This window comes from Geotrypetes seraphini, chromosome 5, assembly GCF_902459505.1.
Source record: "Geotrypetes seraphini chromosome 5, aGeoSer1.1, whole genome shotgun sequence".
Classification (NCBI taxonomy): Eukaryota; Metazoa; Chordata; class Amphibia; order Gymnophiona; family Dermophiidae; genus Geotrypetes; species Geotrypetes seraphini.
The window spans coordinates 53,543,696-53,569,892 of NC_047088.1; the positions used below are offsets into that span (position 1 = coordinate 53,543,696).

The window sequence follows — 26,197 nt, forward strand, 5'->3', positions numbered from 1 at the left end:
CCAACCTTCACTTAGTTGTACTGCAAGTATAACCGAAAGTTTAACGAGACTACCTAGATGGAACTTATACGTAGTGACTTAGGCAATCTAAAAAACAGGTGTAAGTATCCAGAAGGTATCCAAAGTGACCAGATAACCACTGTACAGAAACAAAGTACAGACACCTCCACACTCCAAGGGATCGTAAGAACATAAGAAGCGCCATCTCCGGATCAGACCTTCGGTCCATCAAGTCCGGCGATCCGCACACGCGGAGGCCCTGCTAGGTATACACCTGGCTTATTTTATAGCCAACCATATCTTTATATGCCTCTCTCAAGGAGATATGCATCTAGTTTGCTTTTGAAGCCTAGGACTGTCGATTCCGCAATAATCTCCCCTGGGAGAGTATTCCAGATGTCAACCACTCTCTGTGTGAAGCAGAACTTCCTGATATTAGTCCTGAACTTGCCCCCCCTTAGCTTCATTTCATGTCCTCTTGTCCGTGTCAAATTGGACAATGTAAATAGTTTTTTCTGCTCTATTTTGTCGATTCCTTTCAGTATTTTGAAGGTTTCGATCATATCCCCACACAGTCTCCTTTTCTCAAGGGAGAACAATCCCAGTGTTTTAAGTCGATCCTCATATTCCAGTTTCTCCATACCCTTCACTAGTTTAGTTGCTCGTCTCTGCACCCTCTCCAGCAGTTTTATATCCTTCTTTAAGTAGGGAGACCAATGTTGGACGCAGTATTCCAAGTGGGGTCTGACCATTGCCCTATAAAGCGGCATTATAACTTTCTCCAATCTACTCGAGATTCCTTTCTTTATCATGCCCAACATTCTATTTGCCTTATTTGCCGCTGCCGCGCATTGTGCCGACGGCTTCAGGGTCCTATCTATCAGTACACCCAGATCCCTTTCTTGTTCACTTTTTCCCAGAGTTGCACCTGACATTCTGTACTCGTATTCCTTATTTTTACTGCCTAAATGCATTACCTTGCATTTCTCCACGTTGAACTTCATCTGCCATTTCTCCGCCCATTTTTCTAACCGACACAAATCACTCTGGAGTTCCTCACTGTCCTCCTGCGATCTGATTGCCCGGCAGAGTTTTGTGTCGTCTGCAAACTTGATGACCACCCCCCCCACACCGCCATAAAAATCAGAATAAAAACATACCTGTCTCCAGAACATCAGCATCTGGCATAGGAAAGCCTAGTAGAGCTGCATAGAGGTGGCTTAAGTAGTTTGGGGGTGGGCTAGTGAACCACAGAGAGGAGGACCCAGGCCCAAAAGCCACGCTAACCAATGCATTCATGATGAAACATGTTCACCCACCAAAACCCTATTGCACTGACACATAGGTGACACCTGCAGCCATAAGGGCTATTGGAGTTATAGACAGGTGGGTTCAGTAGGTTTTGGGAGTGTTTTGATGGGCTCATCAGGGAGTCAACAAGGGAGTTGTGGTGAGATGTTTATGTGGCACCCTTTTTGTGAAGTTCACAGCAGTGCCCTGTAAGGTGCCCCATTACTCTGTTGCCATGTCTGGGTGGCCAGTCCATCACTTTGCTGACCCCTCCCAGGTCCATAAAGTTTTGTTCTAGGCATTTTTGACTTGGATGATTTTTTTAGATGAGAATGGGGTATAACAATAGATGGCTTGTGGTCTAGACAATCAAACGGCTGGACGTACAAGTAGACGATGCTCAAAATTAAAAAAAAAAATTTGGATGTATTTTTTGAGAATGGACTTTAAATGCTGTCGACTTTGGGTGACTAGTAACTTAGGCTCAAAACGGACTTAGACGTATTTTTTTGATTATGCCCCTCTATGTATCCAGTGGTTGTCAAACTTGTTTTCAGGACACTCTTCCTTCTTAAATCATTAAGGAATACATATGACATGTATGGACCATTCAGGTCTTTATCTGCCGTTACATTTACAATGTTACTATGTATTTGCATGCACTATTTCCAACGAATACAAACATATAGTATTTCTTTTTCGTGGGGGGGAGGGGAAGAGGGAAGGTACCTTACTCTCATCCAGGATAGTCCTTAACGGGCAAGATGACCATGCAGGGACGCAGACCACAATATCTACTCCACAGTCCATAAAAATGCAGCATTGTAAATATCACTGCATTCCCTAGAAAACACTTATTGAGAAACGAGATGGACTGCTAAAAATCCCTACGTAAACTACATGCTTGCAAAATACCTCAATCTCGGTCCCATATGCAGATCAAGGTTGGAACCTCAACAAATACAGATCATCCTCTCCTTTTCAACTGTTTCAACTATTTTTTGAATAGTATACTTTGTTTATTTTTCTGTAAGCTCAAAAATAATCAAATGTTTAAAAAAAATACTAGAAATATAGACAAAAAACTGAACCGGAAACTCTAAGAAGCCAGACTCTGCAATACTATAGAAACAGAAATGCATATCCTTCTGAACTGTGCACAATCCAAAGAATATCAGATTCATTAGAGGTAGACGCCTTGTCAGACAAATCTGATCGATTTCTTTGCCTGGGTGACAAGAGAATTGGGTAGAGGGAGTGCACTAGATGTGGTGTATTTAGATTTTAGCAAAGCCTTTGACAGTGTTCCACACAGATGTCTAATAAATAAACTGTGCCCTCGGGATGAGCCCTAAAGTGACGAGCTGAGTCAAGAACTGGTTGAATGGAAGACAACTGAGGGTAGTGGTTAACGGAGATTGCTCTGAGGAAAGAGATGTTACCAGTGGTGGGCCTGTTCTTTTCAACATTTTTATAAACGATATTGCTGAAGGGCTGTCAGGTAAAATTTGCCTCTTTGCGGAAAATAACAAAATCTGCAACAGAGCAGACACCCCGGATGGTGACAACATGAAGAAAGACCTAATGAAACTTGAAGAATGGTCTGAAATTTGGCAGCTAAAATTTGATGCTAAGAAATGCAAGGTCATGCATTTGGGCTGCAAAAACCCAAAGGAATGGTACAGTTTAGGGCAGTGGTCTCAAACTCAAACCCTTTGCAGGGCCACATTTTGGATTTGTAGGTACTTGGAGGGTCACAGAAAAAAATAGATGTCTTATTAAAGAAATGACAATTTTGCATGAAGTAAAGAGGTGGGAGATATATGATAGAGACGTTTAAATACTTCTGTGGCGTAAATGCGCATGAGTTGAGTCTCTTTCATTTTAAAGGAAGCTCTGGAATGAGAGGGCATAGGAAGAAGTTAAGAGGTGATAGGCTCAGGAGTAATCTAAGAAAATACTTTTTTACAGAAAGGGTAATAGATGCGTGGAATAGTCTCCCAGAAGAAGTGGTGCAGACAGAGACTGCGTCTGAATTCAAGAAAGCGGAAGAGATAATGGTTACTGAGGATGGGTAGACCAGATGGGCCATTTGGCCTTTATCTGCCATCATATTTCTATGTTAGCATATTCAAATTCCCAAAGCTGGTATATTCAAATCACTAAACCAAAACTAAAATGTTTTTCTCTACCTCTTAACATTCAGACAGATTGACCTCTGCATCTTATGTCTCTCACATTTTCTGGGGGCTGGCTATTGTATGGTGCCAGCTGCAGGTAGATAGTTCCACTATGTTATTCTTTGGGGATTGGCTGAAGACACTTGTTTCTTGTTGGGGGGGGGGGCAGGATTGAGAAGCACACTGTATGCATGGCTTAGTCTAGCGACAGTCCACTACTCAGAATATAATGAAAACCCAAATACAGTGGAACTTCGGTTTGCGAGTAACCCAGTTTGCGAGTGTTTTGCAAGACCAGCAAAACACTCAGCAAACTTCTGCCTCGCAAACCGAGCATGTTCTGATATGCAAGCACCTCTCCCCCGCTCTAACTGGCATCGCACCCCCCCCCCAGCATGAACCACATTGCACCCCTGTGCTGAAAGCGGCATCAGCCCGCCCTTCCTCTCAACCACGCTCCTTACCCCTTCTGCTGGTTGTGAGAGTGAAAGCAAGCTCCCGCCTCTTGTCTGGACCAGGCCTTGAGCATATGCGCATGCTCAAGGTCTTCTGGCTTCGTTCTCTCGAGAAGGGGTAAGGAGCGTGTTTGAGAGGAAGGGCGGGCGGATGCCGCTCTCAGCACGGAGGTGCGATGCCGGTTAGAGCGGGGGGGGGGGGGGGGGAGAGGGTGGTGGAGCAGCGCCGGTAGCCTCGGGTGGGGGGGGGGGGGTTGGTGGAACGAATCAAAGCGAATTTCCAATCATTCCTATGGGGAAACTCGCCTTGATATACGAGTAACTTGATTTACGAGCATGCTTCTGGAACAAATTATGCTCGTAAACGAAGGTTCCATTTGAAGGGGCCCCATAAACCAGTTTGAGTGCCACTGCAATATGATTTGGAAGAGGTCTTGGAACAAGTGTCCAGCTTTTCCGTTATTTCTCCTTACTGTCTTCCCTCAGATATTCCCAAATTATTTATTATATTTTTAATTATTAATTTATCAGTACTTGCAAATGATAAAGCAGAATGCCAACAAAAGAAAATCTGTCACCAGATTGCAGGAGAAAGACAGAATACATTCTATTTTTAGATAGGCTGGCTCTAAAGAAGATTATTTTCTCTGAAATGTGATCAAATATGGCACTCAGTACATGTGCAGTAAAATTAGCCAAGTCCCCTATTTTCTTTCCTCAGATCATAATAATCAGGATTATGAATAGCAGTTGAAATACCCGCTTCCTCCCCAAGGAAATAACTTGATGGAGTGTTTGCCTTTCCCCATCATCTGTAAAGAGGGGGGCACAGGATGAAAGTGAAAAGGGACAGATTCAGAAGTAACTTCAGAAAATACTTTGCAGAGATGGTGGAGACAAAAAGTGTATCTGAATTCAAGAAAGCTTGGGGTCCTTTTACTAAGGCACACTAGCTGTTTTAGCACGCACTAAATATTAGTGCACGCTAAACATTAACGCATCCATTATAGTCTATGGACGCGTTAGCGTTTAGCACACACTAAAACGGCTAGTGCACCTTAGTAAAAGGACCTCCTTGTGATAAGTACGTTGGTTCTCTAAGGGAGAGGAGGGGATAGTAGATGGCATGGTTAGGCAGACTAGATAGGCCATATGGTCTTTATCTGCCTTCATTTTTCTTTGTTTCTATCAGCGTGCTTCAAAAACTAGTTTTTATACCCAAGAAAATCACTGCCTGAACAAGGTAGGAGCAAAAAAATAAAAAAATTCTAGCAGTTCATGTTTCACTTCAGGAAATAAATGCTACTACTACTATTTTATTTTTAAACTCTGCAAATGCAAGACAATTCATATATTAGAAAATACTTCTAAAATATTGTTTCTAAGCAAACTTTGAAGATTAAATGATACAGTTAACATGGCTATTTCAAGAAACCATATCTATAGTCTAAAGTTCAGAAGATTGGCTTCATCTTTAGCCACAACAGATTTGTAATGTTGCCCTTATAATCTACTGTGACTTAAATTTAAGCGGACCCTGAAATACTGGCAGACCCTTTTCTAATGTTTCAGATATGAGATGCTTATAACACCACAGGCTCTAAGTTCTTTTATTCCCAATTCTCATAGTACAAAGATTTTATAAATAATCCAATAAAGGGTGGATTTTCAAGCTATAACTGGAAGGAAAATAAAAGCTACATGGGAATGTCATTGTTCTGAAACAAAAATAAAAAAGGTTCAACTAAAGTTTTAAATATATTAACTAAATTTTTTTCCTTTACATAATAAGTAGAAATAATCTAATCTGCTGTTCTGAAAAGATTATCCTTTTAGACTCTGTAGGACTGGAGAAAATGAACCAAAACACAAACGGAGCAATACTTGGCTTTGTTTAAGAACTGCTGCAAGTTCAGCTTGTCAAACCAAATTAAAAAAAGTGAACCTTGTTCAAGGCTGTTTGCATTTCTTAGAAATGCCAGAAAATTGGCATAGCAAAATACCTAATGTACCTGAATGCAAATCATCATAACACTGGCTCTGCAAAGATAAATTAAATCTAAAATCCAAACTAGGACACTGGAGTGGGGGGAGGGGGGGGGGAGAGGATGAAACCTTTAGAAAGTAATTCCCACTAAACTAGATTTTTATATCAACTTATTCCAGCCTGTATACTTATTTTCTGCTTAGCTCAATAGTAAATATTTGGTTCTGGCTTATCGCAGTCTACACCTGGTTAGTAAGGAGACAAAAAAATGGCAGACATTCTTCTCAAATCGGGTGATCTCGGAAAGACAAGTTCAGGTTATGTCTAACTTGTAGATCTTAAATATCCCATGGAACTTTTCTGTTGTGCACATTTTAATCTGAATGTTATGAATGAGTTCTATAATTTAGCATTCTAAACTTCTTTAAAACCAGACTCACAAAAATATCTAATTTGTTCTAACTTTCCTTGCTACCTTTATTTTTAAGTAGTTTGGCTACAAGTATTATATTAGTTCATAAGTGTTTTAATTTTTCCTTTATTTCTTTATTCTTCTATTTTTGCTTGATTGTAATTTATATATTCATTTTGTTACCTGCTATTTTATTTTTGGGAATGTAACCTTTATTTTCATCCTTCCTGGATACTCTGGGGTTCCTTGTAGCTAATATTGTTTTCTCTGGGGGTTCTTCTTTCCTTCCTCTTTTCAATTCCTCTTTTATAGAAGCAATGTTTTCTTTCAGGAACGTTAATTTAAGATTGTGAGCCCTTCTAGGACAGAAAGGGTAGTTTAATGTGCCTATTATATTATACAAGCGGTATATCAAATTCAATGAATAGAATACAACTGGATTCCTGTGAAATTATTACTTTTACTGTACCTTTTGACTGAGGAGCTGGCGTACTTAAAAGTTCTCAGTACAGGGCTCAATTCCAAATTCACCCCCCAACGCAAACAGAATACAAAAATAAGGATTCAAAAGTCAACTCTCAAAAATCCAATAAGGACAAAAATTACCAAAGTTATCTTTAGCTAGATTTTTCATTTGTATACGACCAGCCAGATTTCCAGCTGAAGTTTCCTAATTTAGAACCGATACATGTGAGACAAGAGATATCTAGTTAAATCTAGCTGGTTAGTGCTGAAAATGTGTCCTAGCTAGTTAGATCTAGGACTCATCTCAGGCCAGCCAAATTGGAATGCTTTGTACATTTAGCCAAACAAATTTTGCAGATGGAATTCATTTTTAGCCAATTACTGAAATTAGTCAGTTAATGTTTTTGAAAAGCCACCCTTTTAATGAATCAGGGCTCCTTCTATGGAATAAATTCACAGCTCATCTGCCTCTGCCTAGATATGGGTCATCCTGGATTTCTAAATTTGGCAAGAAAAACCAAAATAAAAATAAGCAACTTTTTGCCCTCCCCTACCTAAAATACAACTGCAACTCAATCAACAGATTACCTGATAATTGTTTTGGTTCTGCGACAGCCTCAGTTGATTTGATGCTGCAAAATGAGGAGAGAAGTTACTTCTTGATGGATTAGCACTGCTATACAATGTACCTGTTGTGGTATGTAATGAGGTACTTGGTGACAAACGATAGTCTCTGTTATGATAGGGTAAATTGTCAGGTATGTCCCTTGCAGTCACCAGCTGTGAATTACAGCCGACAGTTCTTGCTGGTACAGGCGATACGGAGCATTGGCCCTCCACATGAGGTGAGCTGCTATTCTCACTATACTTTAAGTAATTTTGTACTTGTGCTCCCATAGATGCCAGCTCTTCCTCCCTGCTGTATTCATCAACATCGCCTGTCTCCATTGCAATGGAAAAAGAACTAGCATCCACGGCACGGGGTTTTTGCACTGCACTTCCCACCATCATTCTTGGCTTCTGGTCGGCAGCAGCCAATGAGTAAACTTCCCGGATTTCCAAATTCTGGGTTCCACAGGAAGAGTTTCTAACACTAGCTCCTCTTTGTCCACTAGGAGCATGCGACACAAGGCTGGCACTTGAGTGTTCAGGCCTATGTGACCTCTGAACTCCAGATGACTCTGTTTTATACTGTCGGGGCCATGCTACTGTTTTTTGAGGTACTATCATTTCTGAAGTATGGACTGAAGAGCCACCATAGTTTTTTTTGGAGTACACGGAGTTTGTAGGGCTCAACTGCCAGGATAAGACAACAGTTTTTTCACCCAGTGGCAGTGAGGAGTTTTTAGAAACAGGAACATGCCTCTGAACAGAGACTAGCTGCTGCTGCTGAAGCTCCATTTCGGTTTTTCCAACCTGCCTTGAGACAGAATTTTTGTGTACATCAGCAATCGGGCTGGTAGACTGTTTCCCAGAACCCTGCCAGCTGGAAGAACCAGTTGGGCTATATACACCAGACACCACCTGACCACTAGAAGTTTGAGGAGGCTGCTGGCTTTGGAACCGGGCAATATTTGGCACATTCCGAATCGTTCCTTCTGGAGGTATGGTAGGAGAGTTCGAAAGCCTCCTCTGCGAAACTGTACCAGAATTCAGTGTACTCCTGCTGCTCATTTTTCTCCTTTTATTGCCAACCCAAGTCTGTGAAAGAGAAACATTACCTGCATTAGTTTGTAAATGAACCAAACTAAACAGTGTTCTAGGTAGCACTGAACATTATAACGAACAACTGGAGAATAAGTATTTCACTCGATTTTCATTCATGATGTAGCCTGGTATATGTGATGCCGACAGCAATGCTTCTCAGAAGTGCCCTAATGACATAACCAGCCAATCAGGCTTTCCAACAATGAATGAGAATGATTTTCATGCAGAGAAAGTAGAACACGTTAAATCATCTCATATGCATATTTGTGGCTATCCAGAAAACCTGACTAATGTCTGAAGGACTAGATTAAGGGTCACAGGTCTAGAATAACCAGATATGTCAAACTCATGACTAATGATGTGCTGCTATAGCAGATGCACATTCACCAATAGACCAAACTAAAATATTTGTCCTCCCCATTATCTCCATTACAATTATGTAAGAGTAGTGCTGTCTGATTCGTGATTTGATTTGTCAATTTGTTTTTGACTGAATCGATTCATTTGGGAAGAAATCAGAACTTTTCCCTTCTACTATCATCCAAGCTGCCGCTAAACTCTAGAGCAGTGGTGACAGCAGCAAAACAAGTTTCTCAGCATGGGGCCAAGAGTCAGCATTTATGTAGGCTGTCAGCTCTACCCTGGAACAGGAAGTGATGTCCAAAAGGGGCGAAACAAGCAGCCACGCCAATGAAGAATCTGGCCTTGTAGTGAGTAGCATCTTATCTAAAGAAAGAACAGTAGCAGCAGCATGGGTGTCAGGGTAGGAGGAGGGAACAGAGAAAGGGCAGAGGCTGGATGGAAAGGTTGAAAAGAAAAGGAGGCGAGACACTAGATTAAAGGGGAGAGAGGACAAGAGGGGAGGGGGACACAAGATAAGGAGGAATAAGGGAAGCTGAACATGAGGAGGAGGTTAGGATCACAGAGGGGTACTGCTGGACAGGGCAAGAATAAAGATACAGATAGGAGAAGAGATAAAGAGGGAATGATGGACATGGACAGAGAAGAAATGTCAAATGGACTAGGAGACCCTGGCAATAGAGTTAAGAGAAGACAGAGGAAAGTGGAAATCAGAGACTGGGACCAACATGATTACAAAAATTAAAATACCAAACAAAATAAGGGAAAAAATGAATTTTATTTTCTATTTATTGATAGTAGCCTTAAAGAACTGTATTGAAAAATCCATTCATATGAGTGAATCAAATCGAAAACCTTTTGGCCAAATTGGACAGCACTACTTAGGAACCAAAATTTAAATTATGTAATTAACAGGAATGCCTCTTCCATACCATCCAGCAAACGTACTATTCACAAGCACAAGCCCATACGGTGGGATGTATAACTTCCTTGTTTTGCCTCAAATGCATGGCACTTTCTCATATTCTGTGGGCTTGTATGCTGCAGCAATTTTAAAAACATAAGAATATCCTTACTGGGTCAGACCAATGGTTCATCAAGCCTAGCATCCTGTTCTCACGGTGGCCAAACCAGGTCACTAGTACCTGGCCAAAACCCAAGGAGTAGCAATATTCCATGCTACTGATCCAGGGCAAGCAGTGGCTTCTCCTATGTCTTTCTCAATAACAGACTATGGACTTTTACTCCAGGAACTTGTCCAAACCTTTCTTAAAACCAGCTACGCTATCTGCTCTTACCACAACCTCTGGCAAAGCGTACCAGAGCTTAACTATTCTCTGAGTGAAAAAAAATTTCCTCCTATTGGTTTCAAAAGTATTTTCCTGTAACTTCATCGAGTGTCCCCTAGCCTTTGTAAATTTTGACAGAGTGAAAAAGCGATCCATTTGTACCCATTCTACTCCACTCAGGATTTTGTAGACTTCAATCATATCTCCCCTCAGCCTTCTCTTTTACAAGCTGAAGAGCTCTAACCTTTTTAGTCTTTCCTCATATGAGAGGAGTTCCATCCCCTTTATCATCTTGGTCGCTCTTCTTTGAACCTTTTCTAGCACCACTATATCTTTCTTGAGTTAAAGATACCAGTATTGAACGCAATACTCCAGATGAGCTCGCACCATGGAGCAATACAGGGGTATTAACATTCTTAGTCTTGTTAACCATCCCTTTTAAAATAATTCCTAGCATCCTGTTTGCTTTTTTGGCCGCCACCACACATTGGGTGGAAGGTTTCATTGTATTGTCCACAATGCTACCCAGACCCTTTTCTTGAGCGCTAATCCCCAAGATGGACCCTAGCATCTGGTAACTGTGATTCAGGTTATTCTTCCCAATGTGCATCAATCTGCATTTGTATGTTTATTGTTCCTTGCCTAGATTTGTAGATAGGCAGGTTATAAATAATTTTAAGTAAATAAATTCTGTTAATACAACTATAAATTTTATGTCAAGCTGTACCTCGTTGTACATTACCTTAGGTAAACTCATCATAAAAGGCAGTTAATACCATACCGTTTCAGTTTACCTGCAGAGATTTGGGTTTTCTAGAATTAACATTTTGCCATTCTTTGAAACACGATGAGGGCCATTACATGGTCCCATTTTCACAGATCTAAGTAATCAAAGTACTGGATTTACATGCTATACATACAGCTTTTTCTTAATGAAATCAGTTATAAATCCAATCATGCAAGAAGTTAAAGCAATTTTTTTTTTCAATAAAACCACACAAAAAAGGAAAAGTCAGATGGAGCCAGTTGGGAACCTCAAATCTGGCAGATGTTCCTTACTGCTGGCAGCTGTGGCATAGCTGTTGCTGGATGTAAATCTGAAACCCAAGATTTCCAAACAAAAACAGAGAGTGGAGAGGAGGTAGCAAAGAGTAGAAACTAGATTATTCAGAGATTTTCATTATATGTACAGCTGCTAAAAGCAGCAGCAAGAAGACAGTGCTGCTGTAAGCATGAGGTTCTGAAAATTAACAAGGGTTGGCATGATTCAAGAAAATTCATATTCAGTAGGGTATTTACTCTGTTTATTTAGATCTGGCTCATGCCTTTTTCAACTGTAGTTCCAGGAGAGTTCCATTCAAATATAGTATATATTAAGCTCTCAAGAGAGTTCATCATACATAACGTCAGCACTGCTGTATCAGAATGCTCAAACTAGGATAGGTCAATTACCACTCTCAGTCCTTGCCCTTGAATTTCTATTCCTATGTCATTCTTTACTTTTAAAGAATGACACAGGAACAGGGACTTAACATTTATCCAGTCAATTTTGGGGTAATTGAAATCATCCATTATTGTAGTGCTGACTAATCTGCCAGCTTTTCTAATCTCTGTAAACATTTCTTCATCTGTCTGCTCTGTCCTGCTGGACAGTAGTGCAGCCCTACCATATACACCTTCCCTTCTCACATATAATTTTTAGCCATAAGGATTTTATGCTGCCATCTGTCTCATGCACAAATGTTTACAGTGGTACCTCGGTTTACGAGTGCACCGGTTTGCGAGTGTTTTGCAAGACGAGCAAAACATTCGCAAAATCAGCACCTCGGAAACAAAGCGTCCCTTGATTTGCGAGCGGCGCCCCCCGCGATCCGGCACCCTCCCCCCACGATCCGGCACCCTCCCCCTGTCATTCAGCACCCTCCCCCCCCCCCGCGATCCGGCACTCCCCCGCCGCTTCTTACTTTCAACTGGGCCTGGGCACCGGCATGTCCTGTGCATTGGTGCCGGTGCGCGAAGATCAGACTCCTCTTCTTGCTGGGCTTTGAGCATCTGCGCATGCTCAAGGCCTGCGAGTTCACGTTCTCTCTGAGCGTGAACTCGCAGGCCTTGAGCATGCGCATATGCTCAAGGCCCAGCAAGAAGAGGAGTCCGATCTTCGGACACCGGCACCAACGCACAGGACATGCCGGTGCTGATGCCCAGGCCCAGATGAAAGTAAGAAGCGGCGGGGGGGTTCCCAATCGCGGTGGGGGAGTGCCCGATCGCGGGGGGGAGGGTGCCGAATCGCAGGGGGGACCTTCGGGGGCGGGGGGGAAATGTCAGTTCTCATGGGGGGGGATAGAGCAGCGCCGCTGGCCTCGGGGGGGTGGGAACGTATCAAAGCAAGTTTCCATTATTTCCTATGAGGAAATTCGCTTTGATAAACGAGCATTTTGGATTACGAGCATGCTCCTGGAACGGATTATACTCGTAATCCAAGGTACCAGTGTATTTTGTTTGATTCAATTTCCTCTTTAATATAATACAACCCCACCTCCAATTTGATTCATTCTATCATTGCGATACAATTTGTACCCTGGTAAGTGTCCTATTGTTCTCCTTCCCCCAGGTCTCTGGTGGTATGTAGACATACCCTTTCCTACAATCCAATACCCTCTATACAAACTTCAATCTCTCTTCCTTAAATAATTAATACTATACCAATCAATAATTAAAAATGAATCATCTCCCTTCCAATATTCTGGTAAATAACCTCATCTTCAAGTACATAACCATTGCTATATACAGTAACATAGTAAACGACAGCTGATAGAAGTGTCTTCAGCAGCAGGCTGGATAATCTACTGAAGAGGGCTTTAAACTAGAAGTGATGGGGCAGGGTAATTAAAGCTTCCGGGTGAGTATAAACCTTCCTTTTAAGTAAATCACTGAATACCTCTACAAGGATGGGAAAAGGGGGTGATGACTGAAAAGCAGCATATACTAATGCTCGAAGTATGGGAAACAAGATTCTGGATCTAGAAGCTGTGATGGAAGAAGATGCATTGGATATAGCGGTGATCACAGAGACATGGTTCACGGAGAACCATGACTGGGATGTAGTTATACCAGGCTATAATCTGTTTAGGAAAGACAGGGTAGGAAAAAAAGGAGGGGGAGTAGCATTAAATGTTAAAGATCATATTAAAGTCAAACAATTGCAGGATCTGCAGGGAAGGAAGAGGCACTATGGATCAATTTGGAAAGAGGGAATGGTGAATATATTTACATTGGTGTAATAAACAGGTCTCCTTTATAGAGGGAAGAAGTGGACAGAGATTTAATACTAGACATTCAAAATCTATCTAAAAAAGGGGAAGTTTTACTAATAGGTGATTTTAACATGCTGATTGGGGTATCCCTATTGTGGGGTCTACTAGAAGTAGGGAGTTTCTGGATTCTCTACAAGAACTGTTCCAGCAGTTGGTAAAGGAAACCATGTGGCATGGGGTGATACTGGACTTAGTGCTTAAACAAGGGAAAAGTGTTTCTGATGTTACAGTGGGTGATCATCTGGCACCCAGTGAACACTGCATGGTATGGTTTAATATTAACCATATAGAAAGAGCTCATTCAAAAGCAAAGGTTCTAGACTTTAAAAAAACCTAACTTTGTTCAGATGGGGGATTATGTTAAGGAATTGTCTGGATGGGAACATTTGGAAGGAGTGGAAATGCAATGGACAAAACTGAAAAGAGTAATTGTAAGGGCAACAAACCTTTTTGTGAGGCAAGTAATTAAAGTCAGAGGAAGAGAAGGCCGCTTTGGTTCTCAAAAGTAGTAGCTGAGAAGGTAAGGAATAAGAGGTTAGCTTTCATAAACTACAAAAGATCACAGAAAGAGGAAGACAGGCAAAAATATCTGGAAAAATTAAGAGAGGCTGGGCGTGTAGTCAGGAAAGCAAAGATGCAAATGGAAGAAAAAATAGCTGGCATGGTAAAATGGGGAGACAAGACATTTTTAGATATATTAGTGATAGGAAGAAGTGCAAAAGTGGCATAGTGGCACTGAAAAGGTGAAGGGGAGAAATATGTAGAAGCTGACCTGACCTGTTGGGCCGCTGCGTGAGCGGACTGCTGGGCATGATGGACCTCAGGTCTGACCCAGCAGAGGCATTGCTTATGTTCTGATAAAAAAAAAGCTAAATTGCTTAACAAATATTTCTGTTCTGTGTTCACAGCTGAAGTACCAGGAGTGGGACAGTAGAAAACAAACGTGATTAGGGATGGAGGAGTGGTAGACCCTAATCGATTTTCAGAGGGTTGTGTTCATGAAGAGCTAGATAAAATAAAGGTAGACAAAGTGATGGGGCCTGATGGTGTACATCCGAGAGTGCTGAAAGAAATTAGGGAGGTTCTGGTGGCTCCGCTGACTGACCTCTTTAATGAGTCTGTCTAGAGTCGGGAGTTGTACCGGAGGACTGGAAAAGGGCGGATGTGGTCCCTCTCCACAAAAGTAGAAGTAAAGAAGAAGTAGGGAATTACAGGCTGATAAGTCCGACTTTCTATGGTAAGCAAATTAATGGAAATGCTTTAAAAATAGAGAATGGTGAAGGTTCTGGAATCCTGTGGATTACAGGACCATAGGCAACATGGATTCACAAGAGGTAGGTCTTGTCAGACAAATCTGATCAATTTCTTTGATTGGGCAAACAGAGAATTGGATAGAGGGAGTGTGCTAGATATGGTGTATTTAAATTTTAGCAAAGCCTTTGTCAGAGTTCCACACAGATGTCTAATAAATAAACTGGGTGCCCAAGGGTTGGGTCCCAAAGTGATGGGCTGGGTCAAGAACTAGTTGAGTGGAAGGCGACAGAGGGTAGTGATCAATGGAGATCGCACTGAGGAAAGGGATGTTACCAGTGGTGTGCTTCAAGGTTCTGTTCTTTTTAACATTTTTATAAATGATATTGCTAAAGGGTTATCGGGTAAGATTTTCCTTTTTGAGGATAATACCAAAATCTGCAATACAGTAGACCTCCCAGATAGAATGAACAACATGAAGAAACATATGGTGAAGCTTGAAGAACAGTCTAAAATTTGGCAGCTAAAATTTAATGCTAAGAAATGCAAGGTCATGCATTTGGGATGCAAAAACCCAAAGGAATGGTACAGTTTAGGAGGTGAAGAACTTATGTGCACGACAAAAGAGTGGGACTTGGGTGTAAATGTGATGATTTTAAGGTGCCAAACAGGTTGAAAAGGTGACGGCGAAAGCTAGAAGGATGATAGGGTGCATAGGAAGAGGTATTAATTGTTATGTTTGTTTGTTTTTTATTTTAACCTAACTCTTATAATCGCATTGGATTTGGAGTATGCGAGTAAATTAAAGAATTTAAATAAACTTGAAACTTGTATGGCCATTAGGAAAAAGGAGGTATTGATGATGCCCTGTAAAAGACTTTGGAAAGACATCATTTAAATATTATGTACCATTCTGGATGCCGCACCTTTAAAAAAATATAAAAAGGATGGAGTTGGTCCAGAGAAAGGCTACTAAAATGGTGCATGGTTTTTGTCATAAGGCATTTGGGGACAGACTTAAAGATCTCATTCTGTATACTTTGGAGGAAAGGTGGGAGAGGGGAGATATGATAGAGGCGTTTAAATACCTACTTGATGTAAATGCGTATGAGTCGAGTCTCTTTCATTTGAAAGGAAGCTCTAGAACGAGAGGGCATAGGATGAAGTTAAGACGTGATCAGCTCAAGAGTAATCTAATGAAATACTTTTTACAGAAAGGGCTGTAGATGTGTGCAATAAGTCTCCTGGTAGGTGGTAGAGACAAAGATGGTGTCTCAATTCAAGAAAGAATGGGACAGGCACATGGGATCTCTTACGGAGAAGAGGAGATAGTGGATACTGTAGATGGGCATTTGGCCTTTAATCTGCCATCATGGTTTCTATGTTTCTCTTCATCAGCAGTGAGCTAGCAGTCCTATGTGCTGCTTGTGCTGGCCTCGGCACTCACTCTGACATCACTTCTTATTCGCAGGATCAGGAAGTGACATCAGAAGGAAGGCTAAGCCAGCATGAGCAGCAGGTATTCTAGCCTGCTCGCTGCTGGTGATTATGTAAAGAGATATGGGAGGGAGTGCGCTGATGCCAGGGCAGCGGGAAAGAGTGCATGGGGAGTGGGGTGGGTCACACATGGCAGTGATGCCAGCACCTCTGCCTCAGACATCAACTTCCCTCATTACTCCACTGCCTAGTATATTGATCTTGTCCCAGCTTGTTCACCAGACAGATCATGTGGCCTGGTGAAGCTATAAAGAGATTAGGCTCTTATCTTGCTAATATCTTTTCTAGTTGATAGGTGTGCCCATTCAGGACAGATCGGTAATATCCCCATGGTTGCGAGCCATGCAGAAGGAATCCACTCCAGCTTTTGAATCCCTTCTCCTTCACTAGAGGGCTCTGCTGCCCCTTCAGTTTGTACCAAAGCAGGAGATAGCCTAAAAACACATGTGAAAGAGGGGTATGAGTAAACTCCCTGAACTACAACTCTGCTCTACTTTGAAATTACTGGACTGAAAATAGCACCAAGGGCTTCGCAAATCAGGATAGCAGAGTTCACTTTATTGATTGACCTGAAATGGACCATGTTTCAGCACAAATTGCCTGCATCAGGGGTCTGCATTAAAAAGTGAATAAATAATAAAAATCATTAATATAACTATAAAACAATAATTATGGACACAAGCTTTCAATATTGCATGTATGACTTAAAAATATACAAATATACATCCATACATTGATCAGAACTTTAAAATATCAACCAAAATACAATCACAAATATGAGATAAAACATACAACAGTTATAAATGTTAATTAAATCATGTTAAAAATAATATACAATAAAATGATAATAAATTAATAGGTAAATACATTTTTCTGTGTTCAGTGACTGTAATAGAATAAAATTTATCAACTCTGATTTGGTGGTAATTTAAGACAAAAATTTGTGAACTCTCAAGACAATCCTCACTAGAATTAAGACGTACATGATTTGTAAAAAAAAAGATTGATGAAAGGTATTGATCAAAGAAAACTAATTGTTCATATTTGACCAAGAGATCACAAAATAACATTCAGAAATCTCAAAAATGTGTTTATGAATGTTCAAGTAAATTCCTTACTAATTACCATAAATATGAATCGCTGTGCCTTATTGATGATACATACCAGTACTGTAATTCCTTACAACAGATACAAGCTATGAATTCATAATCCTATATAATAAAAGGCTAACTCGCGCATGCGCAGTCCTATTTTCGTGTTCCGTGCGCTGTAGGTCTGTGGCCGAAGGAGTGCGCATGCGCGCGAATACGTCACAACCAGATCGCCTCCACAAGCCGGACCGCAGCCAGACGACGTTCTCCGTTTCTCCTGTCGCCGCCGCCGATCTCCGTTTCTCCTTTGCCGCCCACCCCCTTCTCTTCCCGCGGGTCCGAATGGCGATTCAAGCAGCGCTTTTATCAGTCTCCACACGCTGCTTCGGGCCCTTCTACTGCCCTGATTTGCTCTGCTGCGTCTCTGATGATGTCATCAGGGACATGCCAGAGTAAATCAGGGCAGAAGGGCCCGAAGCAGCGTGTGGAGACTGATAAAAGCGCTGCTGGAATCACCACCTTTGTAGTCCGGCCCGCGGGAAGGGGAAGGGGAAGGGACAGGGGCGGGTAGAGGAAACGCTAATGCTGCTGCACAGGGAACTGGTGGGGGGGGGAGGGAAATGGAGGGGAAGGGAATGCTGCTTTGGACGGACAGACAGACAGAGAGAGGAAGGGAAACACAAAGAAAATAAGAAATACATAGGGGCAGGTGCTCAGGGAACTGGTGTGGGGGGAGGGAAATGGAGGGGGATGGAATGCTGCTTTGGACAGACAGAGAGAGGAAGGGAAACACAAAGAAAATAAGAAAGACACAGGGGCAGGTGCACAGGGAACTGGTGTGGGGGGAGGGGGATGGAATGCTACTTTGGACAGACAGACAGAGGGAGGAAGGGAGACAGAAAGGAAAGAAGAAAGACACAGGGTCAGGGAGATACACAGAAAGACAGACAGGCAAAGGGGGCCAGGGACAGAGACAGACAGAAAGGACAGCGGGAGCCGCGTCAGGAGGGGTGCGGGATGCGGCAGTGGGAACTTTTCCAATGGGTGCAACTGGGCAGCTGTCGGGAACCTCTGATCAGGGGCAGAGCAAGGTAAGAGTATCATAGGGATAAGAAGGAGGAGGGAGGATAAAAAAGGAAGGGATGCCTACTGCTGGACAGGGGGAGAAGGAAAGAGATGCTGATGGACAGGGGAGGTGAAGAAAAAATAACGGAGGACTAATGTTGGACAGGGGGAGAAGGAAAGAGGTGCTGCTGGACAGGGGGGAGGTAAAACAAAGGGAGAAGGGCTGCTGCTGCATAAGGAGAGCAGTGAAGGGGTGGTGGTGGACACAGTGGAGGTAAAAGGAAGGGAAAATGGACAGGGGGAGCAGGCAAGGGGTGGTGATGGACAGCCAAGGAAAAAGAAAGGCAGAAAGAAAGAAAGCGGCTAAGGAGAGAGAGAGAAAAAAAGACAGACACACACACATATGTTCTAGCACCCGTTAATCTAACGGGCTTAAAGACTAGTATAATATAAAGCAGTGGTTTCCAGAAAAGACCATTCAAATTAATCAATTACAAAATCCAGATAGCTTAGAACTATATGCTCAGTCATACACATCATTTTGAACGATCCCTCAAATAGGACTGCAAATATGTGATTTCACAAAATCTATGCCAAATGAATCAACATAGCATGCAATGTGAAAGCTAATAAATAAATTCATATACAGAACATTCCAATGCTTGTTAAGGCAAAGCGCCATACTAAAACCAGGGTTGACTATAAAAATAATAATGAGGCCAATGCTTGATAGACAAAACATGTAATCACAGTCTATCCTCATGCCGACAAAAACTTACACATTGATGGATTAAAAGTGAAGCCAATAAGAGAATTGAACTTGCTCAGCTCACTAAAATAAGGATATTACATAAATCAACTAGCCTTAAAAAGCATGCTTAGATAAGCACACAACATGTAAATTAAAAGAACAAGTTGAGATGTAAAATGTTTGTTAACAAAGAGAATTCAATATACCTATTAGAAAGGTATAATAATAATAATAACTTTATTTTTCTACTAGTTGTTTAGCCCGTTACATTAACGGGTGCTAGCAGCCCTTCTCCCTTATTTTTACCTCCTCCCTGTCCAGCAACACCTCCCCCCCCTTTCCCTGCTCCCCCCATATAGCAGTAGCCCTTCTCCTTTTATCTCCCCCTGTCCAGCAGCACCGCTCCCATTCCCTCCTCCCCCTATCCAGCAGTAGCTCTTCTCCTTTATGTCCTGCTCCCCCCCTGTCCAGCAGTAGCCCCAGGAAAAAAGTGAGGATCACAGGACCAAAGCTTTTACTCCAATCCTCTTGATGCCTGACATCCAAGTAGGGGAAATCCACTCTCCCCACCTCCTTGCTCCTGCTGCACTTCCTCCTCGGCTATACACACGTGCGCACACACACACTTACATACAGCTCTCCGGCTCCTCGCGCCCCTCCTCCACCTTCCACTTCTTCGGCGGGGGCCAACGTTTTCTTTATTTTGTTTTCTTTTCGCGTGTTCCTCCATCACGGAAAAACAGCACTACCGGCCAACTTAGTCCCTTGCCGCCCCCTTCCCGCGGTCCCAACAAACGTCCTTACTCCAGCAGGGGCCGCAGCACTCTAAACACGCTGCTTCGCAGTCTGCTACTGCCCTGATTTGCTCTGCCCGTGTCAGGCTGAGCAAATCAGGGCAGTAGCAGGCTGCCAAGCAGCGTGTTTAGAGTGCTGCGGCCCCTGCTGGAGTAAGGACGTTTGTTGGGACCGCGGGGCAGGAAGAGAAGAGGAGCGGCGGCAAGGAACTAAGGGAGCCGAAGGTAGGGTCGGATGGGAGGCTGAACAGGGGTTCGGGTGTGACGGGGAGAGGAACGAAGACGACGCCGACGACCGGAGAGAGAGAGAGAGCCGCTGCAGCGTCTCTGAAATTGAAAAAAACTTCGGTCTTGACTTTTTTTTTTTTAGTTGAAAGACGCGGCGGTGGCTCCTCTCATGATCCCCACCTGCGTCGGAAGTCCGACGCAGGCAGGGATCGTGAGAGTAGCCACCGCCGTGTCTTTCAAAGAACCGTAAGCCGCGCATGCGCACTTCCTATGTGTCGCTACAGCTCACAGAAAAGCGGCGCACACTTAGGAACTGCGCATGCGCGGCTTACCATTTTATTATATTAGATACCGCCATAGTCAGACGACTTCTAGGCGGTTCACATCGAAAGAAGGCTGGACATTCAGTGAATTACAAATACGTGAGGGGAATGTTACAGAAGAAAAGGGTAGAAGGGGAGGGAATGTAAGAGGGGTTGGAATTGCCTGAGACATTGGTTCGGGTTTGTAGGGGGAAAATGCGTAAAGCGAAGGTCGGTCTGTTTAGGTGATGAATTTGTCAAACAGAGTGGTTTTGATTGATTTTCGGAATGCGTTGTAGGTCTGTCTGGTTTTATTTATGTAGTTTCCCAGCCAGGATTGCTGTCTGTTAGCTTGGAACATTGAGCATATATACAAACCTAGATGGATCCCAGCTTAGGGCAATCAATTAAAATTAAATGCATTAAGTTATGTCATATCTGGGCACATATTAAGTCCCCATAAAACATGGTCCAAAGTTTTTTCTGTATAAAGAAATTGTGGCTTTAAACACTGAATGATACAAAGAAAAGGACATAATTCAAAAAACTGACTGACAAAAACAAAGCCTAGGTTTACTTCTGACGTCTGTTCGATTCTGCTAATTATTCATTGCATACTAAGTTAAAGAAAGACAAATGGGTGGATTAATGAAAATAAAACTTACCAACTTGAAGATGTGCACACCAAACAAAAAGCTGCACAAGTGCAGAAGGGTGTAAAAAGACGCTGAAGGTTAGGTGACCAATAGGAGCCCTAAATGACTGACAGCTGACTAGACAATAGTAAGGGCTGTATTGTGAAGATCTAACAAATCCAGATGTTAATGCCATTATATCTGTGTCTAAGATAAATATAAACTTATAATTAAAGGATGCTGACCAGCGATCAGAAGTGCTTTAATAGGCAATTAATGCAAACTCAGATTTTAAACGCATTAATGATCATGCTATTTATTCTTCTTTTTTTTTTTTTAGTGTAGACCCCGTGCCGGGAAAGTCAATAAAGTAAACCCTACTATTCCGATCTGTGGGTACTCCCGATTCCCTCTCTTTGTTGTTCTGCTCTGAAATTATAGCAAACCATAAAAACTCAAATAGAAGAACAAAAATAAACAGTATAACAGAGTTCTTTACAAGAACCTATAACGAAACACAGAGGGGTGCACTAATGTACAAATTTCAGTCATATCCAAAATATATCTCATTATTTTTTGAGAAGTGTGTCCTGAGTGTGAAGTCATAAGCAATGAGAGTGGCACTGCTCATATGTTTTGCTTCTGTATGGCTTCTTTAGCCATATGTCACACACTATCATAGGCACACACCCGTGTGAATAAATGAAATGTGAAATATAGTGAAATTCAGTAAATAAAGTACAATAATGCATACCTATGAAAATCGCTACAAAAACATCAAAACAGAAGCTCATAAGGAACCGAGCAACAATGAAGCTGTACTTACAGATCTGTAAAGGTGCTTGCCTGTCAGCTTTCTTTTAGCTGGAGAAAATGGAAAGGACTTTCCAAATCAAGAAATCTTCAGGCTTGCAGTCGATCTGACCCCAACCAAGCCCTCCACTCCATGGAACCTCAAGATGCAACGGGGTTGGGTGTGTGGGAGTGCAAATACACAGCCATTTCCATGATATCCAGAGGGTTGTTACATAGGGTACCCACAGCCTGTGCTCAAGCCTGTGAAAAATTCAGAAGGCGAGCTGGCTCCCAGGGGAACAGAGTCCAAGCCCTGAAGTAGCAAACAGCAGGCTAGCTCCACAGGTTTATATGAGTGTTTGCCCTGCAAGCTGCAGTGCATCTTAGGATCCTGCATCTTTTCCCATGAAGAGAACCCCCAAATAAGGGGTCTCTGGGCACCAAAGCCTCAAAAATGAAATTTACAACCGAAAATAATAAAAACTAAAAACAGAACAGATCAGAAACACCTCTGTACAGTTTGCTTGCAGAAGGAAATACTGAAGGGGGCAGTATATTCCACTGGGAATGAGAGAGGTACGGAAAGCTGCAAGTGACACACTTCTGCAAAGCTGGTTTGTGGCTGGAGATTGATCACGTAATGTACAGACTCCTGTGTAGATGTAACAGAACAGCATTTTAGAGGTGAGAGGTGAAAAAGGAAGTGGCAGAAACATGCAAAATCAGGATTTGGAGACCTCATCCAACCCCTGATTTTACCTATAGGCTGTAACAGCCTTACTCACTCTGACCTGTGCTGTGGATTTATTTATTTTCTATACCGTTCTCCCAGTGGAGCTCTAAACGGTTTACATGAATTTATCCAGGTACTCAATGGATGTGCTGCAGCCTGCCTCAGCTCTCTTTAAAGTAGCTGGATCTGGAGAAGAAAATCACTGCCTCACTGAAACTGTCCACCAATGCTGACATCTTCAGGCTGCCAGTCGGACCGAAGTGTGATTCAGTCTCGAGCCCCTGTGGACCTACGGATGTGAAAGGGAGTATGTGGCATACAGCCAGCACCCTGCAAAGCCCCCTTCAGATGCCTAAGCCTGCACTCAAGTCCCTGCTACCCAGTAGGCGAGATAAGCTTCAAGGGGTCAGGACCCCAAGCATCAAAACAATTTCTGCAGGCTGGCCAACAGGTACCACAGAGGGATTGGCCTGTCAGCTGCAGAATTCAAATCTGCTTCTTCTCCATGCAAGTAGAGTTTTCACCTCAAGCTGGAGAGTTCTGTAGCACCAAAAACTGCCCCAAAAACCATCAAAAACACTGAAAATAGTATGGAGAGCAAATCAGAAAGACTCCTTCCAACTCCTGTGAAGAAGGAAAAACTGAAGGGGGCAGCATAGCCCAATAGTGGTGGAGCAGGGATTTAAAAGCTGGCGTGGATTCCTTCTGCAAGGCTTGCAAGCATGGGGATATTAACCATTCATCCAGAATGACACACCTATTGCACTATCAAAGGTATTATGAGCTCTAAAAGTTTTTCTAGTCATTCAGAGAGTTCTATGGTCCAGGTCAACTGAATTAGATCTGCTGATAAAGCAGGATAAGCAGTGCAAATTGGTCCCAATTCTGGCGGAACTACTCATCCTGTTTATCAGCAGATCTAATTCAATTGCTCTTTCCCCCCAAGGGCTTTAAAAACTCTGAAATACATAGTAAGCTTTTTAAAGCAGGGTTAACACAATCTAAGCAATAGTGGCATTGTGCAGAACCAAATGGTAGTCTTACTCATATTTTACATGAATGCTTGGTAATACTCCTTCTGGAAAGAAATATGGAAGAAAATAAATGAAACCTTTCCTATTCTATTTAGCCTATCTTATAATTGGTCACATTGGTAAGTCATCCCTTAAGGACCTATACTTTTCTTTATACAAATATAAAGTTGTTTGATGTATTAAACTCTTTAGCGTTGCAACAATTTGTAGGCAACTGGAAGGGGAAAAGAAGAATGATGTTACTTTCTAGTGTTAACACAGTTATGATGCGTTATTGATATAAGCTACTAGCAATATGAAAAACGAAGAATTATTGACAGTGCAAAATGTATGGAGCCCGCTGACCAATTTTTTGGAGATCTACAGTGCCCCCCCCCCCCAAGAGTTTAACTTAATTATATTATCAGAATCCTACATATTTGGAGAATATTCTCTTTACACTTTTGCTTACATAGCCCAGCTTTGGCATACCATATGGTACTTAACAGAACTAATTTATTTATATTCCACAGCAACCTTCCATTTCAGTGCGGATAGCATATCAGAGCCAAGCAAACCTGGAATATGCACAAAAAAATCAACAGCCACAGTACAGATCAAATAACATTCTGCAAAACAAATTTTCCAAAGAGAAATGTATTCACATGATACCTAAAACCCCCATAAGTGACAGACTATTAGAAAAATCTGAGAGCTCATACCACATTCTAGCTGCTGGAATGAGAGCAGTCTTACATAACAAAAAAACTTGGGCCTACCCTTAACTGAGGGAGAGGCAAAAGTTCTTTTCTTCCTTGTTACTTGCCCAATGGAAACAAAGATAAACCCACCACAAGATATGGAGGATCCAATCAATGCAGCACCTTAAACACTAAGTAGGCAAATTTAAAGAAAAGTTTCAAGTTTCAAGTTTATTAGCATTTTTTGAATCGCCTATCGAAATATCTAGGCGATGTACACTCTAAAAGCCACAGATAGTGGTTTCACAAATATTTTTGACAGGTTAGACATAATACAGACAATTTAAAACAGTTTTTAGAGAACGACCATTACAATACATTTGGGGTTAAGGAATGATATAAGTAGGCAGGGAAGAAGGGAACTCTAGCCTGCATTGGAAGCCAATGGAGTTTTATCACAAAATAAAATATGATCCCATTTTTTTCAAAGAATAAGATGCAGTGCCTTATTCTAAACCCTCAAACTCGCGGCCCGGGGGGGCCACATGCGGCCCGCCAGGTACTATTTTGAGGCCCTTGGTATGTTTATCATAATCACAAAAGTAAAATAAAACAGTTTCTTGATCATATGTCTCTTTAGCTATAAATGACAATATTATTATCAAGACTTAGCTAAAAGGAAAGATTTATAAACTATAAAGAGTTTTACCTCATGCAAAATTGTCATTTCTTTAATAAGACATTAACTATTTTTTTTCTGAGGCAAAAGGTTTGAGTTTGAGACCACTGTTCTAGACCATCCACAGCTGCTGCAATAGCTGCTGCAGAGAACCCAGACAGTAATGGTCTAACATGCTAAGAATAAAGGCTTGAATCAGCAATCAAAAATGAACCTCAGCAAAATAATCCAGCAAACAACAACCCTTATGCATCAAAATGAATGCTCTCTGAACCAGGGAGTTATTTGTGGGGTTGCATGGACTAGCTCATACAATACTAGCCCATGAATACAATACATGTTACTCAAGTAACATGTATTGTATTCATAACACTGATGTCAACAGCTGGTAAAGCTTGCATTCTTTTCAGGTAGAAAATTGATTTGCATTTTAACATTTTGTCTGAAATTGTAATAAAAATGATTGAATTAAAAGAAAAAGAAAAAAAAGACATCAGGTTGAAATCTTAAGAATGCTAAATCCAAGTCATCACCGCACATCTTGCTAAGTGTTGTAACTGTATCTACACAAAACACACGATTAATTCAAAAAATGACACTAAGATACAAGTTATGCTCTCAGATTAACAGTGGAAAAAAATATCTTTAGTAGAGGAGCTCAGCAAAAACCTATAAGCATGTTTGGTTAAAGGATGCAAGTTTGAGGAAAATCCTATGTACTTACCCTGACTACACTGAAGTCCAGTTTAGCTTCTTGTGCACACTGCAGTATGAGCTGAAAACAGGTTTTACTTTGATTTGTCATTCCATTTTCATAATACCGTTGCAATATCCTTTGTTGTTCTACAGTAAATACAGAGCGAAGATTCATCTAAAAATAAAAACATATTTAAAATGTAAATCAACTACTTCCATCTGTGTATACATGTACGTTTACAGTAGACAACTACTAGAGAAGCAAGATCTTTAGATAAGCCTTGGTGTTAGAAGTTCTTGAAGCCACAGCTTCTAAACATACACAACACTCACCCACAACAGTTTCTGACAAAGTTCAGATACTATTTGCAATCCACAAAGGAGAAATTTAGAGAGCAAGATTACCATATATACTCATATATAAACTAAGATTTTGGGGCAAAAAAGGCCCAATAATGGGGGATCTCTGTTTATATTTGGGTCTACCTTATATTCTTGTGGTCTAGT

General features: G+C 41.7%; 1 protein-coding gene across 3 annotated transcripts in view; it reads right to left on the minus strand.

Moving 5' to 3' along the window:
- The window catches only part of HDX (highly divergent homeobox), a 131,738-nt gene that overhangs the window by 87,930 nt on the left and 17,611 nt on the right, over nt 1-26,197 (minus strand). For all 3 annotated transcript variants that reach the window (XM_033946834.1, XM_033946835.1, XM_033946836.1), the window contains exons 4-5: nt 25,719-25,865; nt 7,378-8,490 (exon numbers count right to left, since the gene is read on the minus strand). In XM_033946834.1, coding sequence (XP_033802725.1) covers nt 7,378-8,490; nt 25,719-25,865 — 1,260 coding nt within the window. The remainder of the gene's footprint in view (nt 1-7,377; nt 8,491-25,718; nt 25,866-26,197) is intronic.